Source organism: Corylus avellana, chromosome 1 (assembly GCF_965113065.1).
Source record: "Corylus avellana chromosome 1, dhCorAvel1.hap1.2, whole genome shotgun sequence".
Classification (NCBI taxonomy): Eukaryota; Viridiplantae; Streptophyta; class Magnoliopsida; order Fagales; family Betulaceae; genus Corylus; species Corylus avellana.
The window spans coordinates 9,710,110-9,720,539 of NC_142490.1; the positions used below are offsets into that span (position 1 = coordinate 9,710,110).

The following is a 10,430-nucleotide window of genomic DNA, read 5'->3' on the forward strand; positions in this document are numbered from 1 at the left end:
TTTATCAAAAATTCAAACTAACAGATATTTTTTTATTGAGTAATAGGAAATTATGTCAGAATGAGGAGAAACAGAGGATGAATACAAAGAGGTTTGCAATATACAAAGCTATGATAGCAAGCTGTCGGGTCATACATACATATATAATTACCAAGAAACACATGAACATGTGAAACATGCCCCTTTTTCAGCACAAAAAAACTGCACGTGTTCCACCTAATTTGAAGCATCTACCACTTTGGAAGACTTCAAATGCTTGCTGACCTTTGGATCAACCCCCAACCATTTTTGGATATATTTAAAAACTGTTTTGTCATGTAACAATCCACGGTGACTAGCAGGCACTCCTACTCTTTCAACTGCTGCAAATCCATCAGCCTGTGGAATCCAAAGAGTAGAGATTAGCTTAAAATATGATGGGAAAGTTCATACTCAGCAGCAAAGAGGTGTCAAAACTTCAACATTGTGTGTATCACAAATAATCAAGCAATAAAGTATTACAAATTTCTGTTCTTGGAACAGTGTAAGCTGTTGGTTTCAAGATTGCAAATGTATACAACAAGTATACCCAAAGAAGGAAGTTAGATACATAGTAAGATCTTAGCATCATCAAGAACTAATCTCACCGCTTCCGAAAAAAAATAAAATAAAATACAAAGAGAACATTCACTTAAACCTCTTGAACTTGCATTACTTTTGCAATTACCTCTCAAAAGTTCAAAACCTCTCAATTTAGTGTATCGAACTTCTAATTTTTTGTAATGTCACACCTCCCTTGGGTTTTTCCGCAAAATCCAGTCTAAATTTTCAAAAAATGCCCCTATTTTTTAATTAAAAAAATTCGCAAAAATTCAGGTGTAGGTAATTTTGAAAATTTTGTTAAATTCTAACGAATACCTAAATCTTTGCAATTTTTTTTTTTCTTTTTTTCCAAAAAAAAAAAGAAATTGGGGGTATTTTGGTAATTTTGACACCCCTCCCTTAGAATTTAACGAAAAAACCTAACGGATGAGTGACATTACAAAAAATTGAAACTTTGATACACTAAATTGAAAGTTTTTCAACTTTAGGGGTTGCAAAAGTGATAGAACTTTAAGAGAGTTAAGTAAAGTTTTTCCAAAAAAAAAAAAAGAAAAGCAAGCAATCTCACAAAATAAATCTGAAATGTTCAGTTACTTAGCCAAGCCTAAACTCCATGTTCAGACTACAATGTCTTACTTATTTGTCTTGTTATCTGTCTACTTCATCAACTATTCCTGTAATTTATATTATTTTTCTTTTGTTATGGTGTATAACTATCTAATTGTTAGGTTCCAACTTGGTGATTAGCATTACATGAGACTTAATACAAACTACACAGAAATGTGTGCATCATTTTTGCATGTAGAAAAAGGAGTGGAAGAATTCTATTCGAATAATTTGTCAAAATTTAATCATCATTTTCCCCAGTCCTTTTTGTTTAAATTTTCCATGGTGGATATGTAAAGTTTCGGGTGACACAAGCCAAGCCTAGATGAGCTTTAGGCTGCTTGAGCTTTGTTTGACCGGATTTAGAAAGATGTTAATTGAGCCAAACCAAGCCAAGTCTAGCTCAAGCTTGGTAATTTTTTCATGACTGGAGTTTTACTTACCAACCAAGAATTTGAATTGTTATTTCAAAGTTTTGACACTGGACATCATCACAGAGATTGCCCTTAAATAACAACAGCTGAAATTATGCATCAAATGAACGTTCAGATAGAGCACCTTTACTGATTCAGCAGGAACTGTTCCATCTCCATCAACATAAGAATACTGGGGCTGGAACAAACAACTGATAACAAGTTATAAACAGAGATAAAATAACAAGAATATGTCAGTAGCTAAGGTACAAATTCAAGGCCATATGTGTTTGGGCATAATCATTTAAAGGGCTCCATTTCCTAGGTGTATAAAGAAAATCAAAACTGCTACTTGATTAACCACCATTTAAAGAAGAACTACTTCTTGATAGACAGTAGTTTCAAAAGGTGAGGGTTGATGGTTCAAGATATCTTTATGCTTAACTGATAGCGGGTTCATGATTTCACAATCAAATCAAATCACTCACCATTGAGTGGCATATTTCAGACAAGTCCTCAATTGGAGATGTTTCCGAACCATAGCTGCATTAAAAATGCATGTCAGATGCACTTCCCGCATTAAACATTTTCATTATCATGCTCACAGGATAATAGTGATATTTTCTAAAGAACAACTATATTGTCTAAAGCCAAAACCACTACACAGTAAAATGATTCAATCATAATTTTGTTCTCACCCTTCGTCAAATTGAAAGATAATATCATTTGTAATTAAGGTTCTTCTACATACAACATCCAAATCCCAGTCTCAGCAAATTATTAGATTTTATCCTACTAACCATTGGATTAAATTTCATTTATAATCTCTTTCTCCCAGATCTCCGTATCAGATATTGTTAACTTCAGTATTAAATTCATATAAAAAATAAACATTATTTAGCATGTACAACTAGAGTTAGTTGAAATGAGCTGGTGTTGGTGAGAGAACTCCTTATGTTTAACCAACTATATCATGCATTCCAAACCCTCTTTAGATGTTCATATTTTGAAACAAATAAGGGATTAGCTGGTCAGTTTCTTTGAAAGATTGACACCATTGACCTTAAAAAGCATTCCTAATTCCTAAAGTAATTCACTTACATACCAAACATCAAAAGGTGTGTCAAATGATGTTCCATAAATGTTATAGAAGCAGACCCCATCCGGTAATTTAGCATCATACATAACTTGGCGAGTGCCAGCAGCCCACTTGAGAATCTCAAAGTTAAAGGGCAAAGCTACTGTTTGTCCGTCATAATTTAGCTGCAATCAATACAGATGATATAAGCTTTAGCTACTTGTAGAAGAATTTATGATGAAAGTGGACAACTATTGGGGAAAAGAGATAGGCTACAATTGCATCCAGAAATGCTAGCAACACTGAAAATATATTGATGCTTTTGTTAGATAAAATATAGAGGAAGTTTCTGTCATGCCCAGGAATAGGGTTTTATAGGGGTTCAAGAAAGAAGTTAACTGAAGCATAACGTCAAACTAAATCGGATGCAAGGAACAATATCTTCTAGGATTTCTCAAACTTCAGAACAAAAATACCACCCTTGACAGTGAAGATGAAGTTCAGAAAACAGCATCGTCTATAATTTCTTTTAATTGCTAGAAGAGGTCAAGCAGGGGCCTTTTTTCTTAGTTTTCTAGCATGGTAAGATTTAAAATTTTCCTTAATTGCTAAGTTGTCTTAACCCTAGCATGGCATGCCTGAGGACCCACTAATACGTTTCACATTTTGTTATGCTTGCTATTCAATGATACTCGATATTTATTCTTCCCATCTTGGTTTCATATTGATTCTAGGACCTTGATGATAAAAAAAAATCATAGTGTGGCCTTCTTTCAATTGTGATCGTTAATGCAACAATGAATTTGTTTAATTATTCTTGGATTAACTAGAGGCTGGTTGATGTTGTAAACCCAGGGTCAAATACAAACCTGGATCTTTTCAGGTTTGTTGTGTTTGACTCTGAGTTTTTAATGTTAGGGTTTATGCCCTAAAAGCCAATTCCTATTGAATGATATTTTGGTTTATTAAATAAAGTCGAATATTTTTCTGAATTTTATTTAGAACATTTGGCCTATAATTGTACATTTGCATATTATTTTGTATATATGCATGTAGTCCTTAAGTTACATTGAATATAGGCTGAGGTGTGTTAATAAGATTATCACACAGAAGATCTAAACCATAAACCTTGTAGCTTATAAACTATAGTTTATAGTCAGTAATGGAATTGGGCATTCCATTTTATAAGACTATAAAATATCAATCATGATGATCTCTATCTTGATTATGGAAGTGGAGACTTTTGGATGATATGTTGGTGTGGTGACAATGCACTGAATGAACCGCGTAAGTTGGTATTTTATTATAACTACTATCAATATAAATAACTTGAACTCACAACTGCTTATAGCATTAGCTCTCAATCCTAAGGTGAGTATGAACTAGGATGTGAAGTGAATGCCACTTTGATACATTTAGGAGTGAGACCTTTCAAGGTCAAAATCTCGGTGTATTGGATGATCACATGTAGCAAGGGAATACTACTACTCCTCAAGATGGAATCTATAATCCTTTGATTTAATCAAAACGACATGAAATATTCCCTTGAGATAAATTTAATGTGAACTAATTATTCTGAATCTTTGGCTAAAGTGTTTTACGTAGGAGTTACTAAAATTAAATATACTAAATGAAATATGATTTCAAAATTACAAAAATAATCAAAATCAAGTAATTCAAGAATTAGGAGATAATGAATTAAAATCTCCACCGGTCACCAGTTGTGTGGCCCAAATTACGTCGAGCAACCCTCTGCCACAACGTTCACGTTGGGATCACACAGCCACAGTAACATGGGTGTGAGACAGTGAACCCAACTCAGATGGAATCGCACAATCCAAAGGAGAAGAAAAATCAAGAACCTAGAAGAGAAACTGCTCTGATACCAAGTTGAAGAGAAAGAGATGAAATGTGTTATTCCATGTTGTTCCATACGTTTACATGGGTTTAAATAGGAGAGGAATACAAACTATTATGGGGAGAAATATTAGGAGATTACAATCAGAATAATAGACATAAATAAGAGAATAAAATCAAGATATATCGATAGTTTCCATCTTCAACACATGCATCAATTAATCGCAAATACACAAGCTTTGACACAGAAGAGTCATAAATATATAACACCATACAAATTTAGTTTTGTGAATTTTAGCAGTTAAAATGCATAAAAGAGGAAATAAAATCTCTTTTAATCACGCAACAAAAAACATTTGAGATAAAGACCAGCACTATAGGAACTATGGAACAAAATTATAATGGTGAAGACGTCGAGAGAATCTCAGGACCAATATTAATTATTTTCATGCTAGGTAAATTGTGAGCGTATTACCTCGTTACGCCTCAGTGCTTCTTCAAACAGAGTGATACTTTCAATTGGGCTATAGGATTCCAAATCAACAGAAGCTTCCCCATCCACGGAATGCTTTCGCCAAACTTGAATTTCTGGCTGTTTTTTCCACTTAAATTCTGGATTTGCCAACATCTCATAGACTGATGGGCACTCAACCAACTATACAGAAAATGAAACATATGTCATCTCACAGTACGTAGTGTATTAACCAAACATCAGTAGTATTGAATTTAATGAGGCGGAATCATTATTGGAAACTCTGAGAACGAACTCCCTAATTTGAACAATATGGCAGCTAAAGCTGACCAGACTTTCCTTGTCACATGGGATTAGAAGCATATATCTCACTTCTTTAGACCTGATGCTAGCAAGTTGAACACAGTGTATATTGTACATGCAACTTATAAGAAAAACTTATACTAATCTTCAATGGAGTGTCATGCACCTGAATAGCTTGCCAAAGTCAAACAGAATCAGACAGCCTCAACAATTTCCTAAATGTTACCGAAGAAAGGCACATGATCGTCCAAACAAAATTCTGTGAGCATTTGACAATAACGCTTCTAATTCTGTTCCATTTATTCATTTCCTTTTAGAATTTCCTATTTGTTATAACTACATTATGAAACACTACCTACTGATGCTGCTTCAAATTGGAAGGATAGTTTCACCAAGAAAGATGCTTGGCACGACATGAATAAGTTCCCAGTTTAGGTTTTAAATCCAATGACTGGGCCAAATACTCAAATTGAGGAATTACCAGCTGGTGCATTGTCCACCTTGATACAAAAAAGAAGCTTTCAAAACCTTCAACAAACTGCAATCCAGTTAAGAGTGAATCATTGATGCATCCTGGTGCACCTGTGTAATTGTGTTGCAGAATTAATACTGGAGTACAATTTGAAAAGACATCAAGAAAAATAACAGAGGAAAAGAAATTAAATAGGATCAGAACAGTTAATCTGTGCTAAAATTCTTCACGTTCTTTAATGGTATTCTTAGACTCCTTGCTTTACTCGTCTCATTGTACAGAAAGAAGTATAACTTCATTGGCACACTTGTGCACCTTGTGTTACATTTTTATCCTTATTATTTGCACTTACAATAAATTCTGTAGGTTATACAAGATTTCTACATGGGGAGAGTAAAGAAGATATTGCTTTTAAACTTTAAGCAAGGTAAAGAAATAGAAATCATAATGCCCATAAAATCAAATAAAAAATGTTGGAAGATAGCAATTGGGAAGTCAAGAAACATGTTTGCGGATTCATGCAGCCAAATCCAAGGCGGTTGGGATAAGTTCAAGTTTAACTTTGAAGAACCACTTATAAGCAGCCATTAATTGAAGCTGAAAGTGCTTCTTGAACCTGACTACATCCTTTTCGAGTGGAGAATGGAGCCTCTTAACACTGACAAGCAGGACCAGATCAACACTTGTAGTGTACCTTTATTAGTCTGTATTTATGGTTCCACAAATTGCATTTGTTATGTTTCAAATGTAAATGGTAGAAATGATGTTGGGGCCACTACTTTTCACTTTTCTATTGCCTTAACATGTCTACCGCAAAAAATGCCGAAACTTACTGCTTAAATGTGTGGCTATAGGTAAATAAAAAATCTCAATCATCATCGTGCCACTATACCATCACTATTCCAGCCTGGTGGTATCACTGATGCAGTTTACTGTTTTCAACTACTAATTCAAATGGTTACACAATTCCCAACAAAACAAGGAGAGACAGCTTTAACAGTTCTCCAAATTAATTGATAATAATGCATGCTAAATTAAATAAGAAACTTAAACCAATACTCCAAGCTCATAACTCCATTGAACTTTCAGCTTTACTGCAAATTTTTTGTTTATGTTGATCATAAGCAGAAGACTTGTCGTTCCTATTCTATTTTCCCCTTTGTTTCTCTCTTACTTTGTTTCTCTTTTTTCTTTTGCTTCAGCAAAATCCAGTATTTTGACTTTCGGCAATAGAGAAAGTCGTTCCCAAAACACTGAAAAGAACCTTTATCTCTTTAAATACATTAAGTAACAATTCTGACGATTATTATTAAAACCCCCTATATTTTTTATGGATTACTGAAAAGTGAATGGAATGGTTTTCTCTCTCAGGGTAGTCAATCAATGGTTTGAGGCAATTTTTGTTGATTTCCTATAAAGGTGATTACCTTGAAAAGGGCACGCAATGCAAATCCACTTATTCACATACTTGGAAAATACCTGCAGACAAAAAGTTAAATCACTAGTTATGCCTCTTGTAGCACAGGGGCTTATTATTTTTTGCATATGTCCCATGAAAAAACAACTAATGAACAAGAGAAATTTGCGCACATCATTATGGAGTGACAGGAAACACAACACTAGCAGCCCACCCATTGAATGTGAAATTATATTGACTTTTCTACCACCAGAAGCTTCGTGAGCAGCTTTCAACTTCACTTTAAGACCTTCCATTAACTTGTCAATTCTGCCAATGATATATTGCAGGTAACTATGAGCAACATAAAGAAACTTTTAATAGCTATAAGACACTAATGTAATAATTAAACCTTGTCTAGAGGTCTAGAGATTGAGTCACTTGAGAATTGCATCACCAAGATATCAACTTTGACCACCAAAAAAGCAACCGATAAAAAATGGATTACCTATTGCTTTGCCGGAAATCATAACCATATCCAAATAGTGTGGTTCCCTTCTTATACCCACATTTAACAAGCATATCAATCATAGCATGAAAATGATATACCTCTGTCAAATGTATAAGTTTTATCACCTGGAGCATCAAGGAATATGATATCAGAAATAAAGAAGAGGGAAAGAAACTGAAAGTCTGAAACAATATTTTGAAAGTAATGAAGACAGAATGGAAGTTGCTGCGACTCTCAAATCAACTGTCATGTTTCAATGATGATTTAAACTAAACTGTTTCCTAGTGGGTGTGGAATTCCGTGATCCAAGCATTGACCGGAATGTAGTGCTCACAGATAAAGCCACAACCATTATCTAATTAGTCAGTTAGCTGGCAATGATAGTACAGTAGGGAAAGTCTGACAGGAACTTCACATGGCCATATCTGCTGCAATTACCAGTCATTCTGAAAAGAATAGGTGAAGGCTGAAGGGGAAGAACCATTAGTTGATCATATCTGAAAGCATAGTAATGTGTGGTATGAAGGCAACAAGCAGTTGATCAAATCAAAAGCAAGATAAATAGCAGATGAGTGACTTTGAACATCATCGTGTTATTTATTTCAACATATCAATGTCAAATCATTTATTGGCAGTAATTGTCGGCGCACAAATTCAAAAAAGCGCAGAACTTGACTAGCTAAAAACCAAAAGCCAAGTGCAAGAGAACATTAGGAAGAAAGACACAGACTAATGGAAATGGAAGAAAGAGGGGGGGGGGGGGGGGGGGGGTGGAACTTAACAAGAAAATCCCTTCTTGTTTATATAAAGATAAGTCAGCTGGGCACCTTTTGATGAATTTGTAATTTTCAAAATTTTAATGAAAGTTAGGCCTATTCTAAATCATGTTTGTAAATTGATGATCACTACAACAGCTGCATGTCTTATTTACTTTGGATCAACCAATCCCAAAGGGTGGAGAAGTTCCACAACCATCTCATTTTAAAACAATCAACTCATAGAATCCAAAATCTAGTAATCCTTGCATGGAAAAAGTACTATACACTACATCAGTACAGGACTTTGAGAATCCACGGAGAAGATTATTGATCATACCAATGACGGATCTAAAATATCAATTGCATACAGCCCATAATCATCATCGGGAACTACAATTTCAGTTGCATCATCCAATGTTTCTGTATAACCTAAAAAACTCAAAAAAAAAAAAAAAAAAAAAACACGAAGTTAAGGTAGACTAATTTAGGGAAACCAAATTAATATGCCATTGAAAATAAAAATAGACAAAAATAAAAGAACTCATATAAAGACAAGAAGGCTACATTGCAGATGACAGTACCACCGTCTCTCCAAACAGTTGAAAAGAAACTATTGCAATATCGAAAATCATAGATATGGAAACACTAACACGTCCATTACCATTACATTAATCAACTTAGAGAGTCGCATGATCACATTTTAGTAATTTTCCATAGAACTAGTGTAATGAATCAATATGAATGAGCAAGCAATATATTTGAGAGACAGAGAGGGAGAGAGCGAGAGAGAGAGATACAATCATGCACTTTGAATATAATTTGGGAATTATCAGTAACATCTAACTGCGAATAATTCAAAAGTCCCTGAATAATTCAGATTTTTAAATTTTGTGAATTACAAGTAACATGTAAGAACGTTATGGAAATATTAATGATAGTTTGGAAATTAATTAATGATTACTAATCACTTCGGTCACTAAATAATTTGAGTTTTGCAAAAAGAAAATATAACCGACAACTTAAGAACTACGAAAATCAATTATATCAACTCAGAAATGTTTGGGATAAGGGAAAAATAAATACAAAAGGAAGTTTAGTTTCCTTGAGGCACAACTACTAACAAACCCAAGATTCAGCCTCTGAGTTTCTTTTGTTTTTCACGGCAACCAAACATTGTATTTGAGCTTCATTTCTCTTTTCTTTTCTTTTTTTCTGTTTTGGGATGGTTGGGGGGGAAGCAATAACCACAATCAAATTCAACTATTAACAAACCCAAGATTCACCCTCTGAGTTTCTTTTGTTTTTCCCGGCAACCAAACACTGTATTTGAGCTTAAAAAATCATTTCAATTATGTTCATTTCTCTTCTTTTTTTCTGTTTTGGGTGGGGGGCATTAACAATCACAATCAACTTCAAATAATTCAACTAAGATTTAGTTATCCTTAACTTTCTCAGCAACACAAAGGAAAAAGAAAAAAAAAAATTAATTTCTATTTTCTTCTAAATTTTCCTAAACTTCTTTGCAACCAAATAATGGAAAAAAGATTAATCACACTGTAACTTACATGCATAAACACTATAAATACATGCATATATACATATACATATATACACTCCGACATGCACAAACCAACACACACACACATATATATATACACGAGAGAGAGAGGTAACCTGTGGCAGGGTTATAGACAGACCAGAGCTTCTTCCTGAACTCGAGGTCCGCCAGTAGGATCCGGACCCAGACCCGGGTCTCGAACCCGAACTTCTTCTTCTTGGAGTGGAGAATGGAGCCTCCCATGCCAGAGACGAGCAGAACCGGGTCGAGATCGGTCTCGGTAGTGTCGGAGCTCCATTCTCCGAAGCACGGACAGGAAGAGAGCTTTCCGAACATTGGTCGGACCCGGAATGGGAAATTCGGGTTCGGGTTTTGAAATTGGCGGAGGTGGTAGTTATATTAATGTGCCGTTGCCCACGGGGTT

At 34.6% G+C, this 10,430-nt stretch overlaps 1 protein-coding gene across 4 annotated transcripts; it reads right to left on the minus strand.

Moving 5' to 3' along the window:
* LCAT3 (lecithin:cholesterol acyltransferase 3) lies at positions 1 to 10,430 on the minus strand. 4 transcript variants are annotated; one of them, XM_059584069.2, is made up of 11 exons: positions 10,123 to 10,430; positions 8,786 to 8,877; positions 7,688 to 7,815; positions 7,374 to 7,509; positions 7,211 to 7,262; positions 5,793 to 5,893; positions 5,012 to 5,191; positions 2,707 to 2,864; positions 2,090 to 2,144; positions 1,747 to 1,800; positions 1 to 378 (listed from the first exon to the last, which is right to left on the minus strand). In XM_059584069.2, the coding sequence occupies exons 1-11, from the start codon at positions 10,340 to 10,342 to the stop codon at positions 217 to 219; spliced, it is 1,338 nt and encodes a 445-aa protein (XP_059440052.1). In that variant the 5' UTR covers positions 10,343 to 10,430; the 3' UTR covers positions 1 to 216. The 4 variants fall into 4 exon arrangements, with proteins under 4 accessions (XP_059440052.1, XP_059440053.1, XP_059440054.1 ...); XM_059584070.2 differs by having other exon boundaries at positions 196 to 378; positions 1,747 to 1,813; XM_059584071.2 differs by lacking the exon at positions 1 to 378 and having other exon boundaries at positions 1,746 to 1,800; positions 2,703 to 2,864.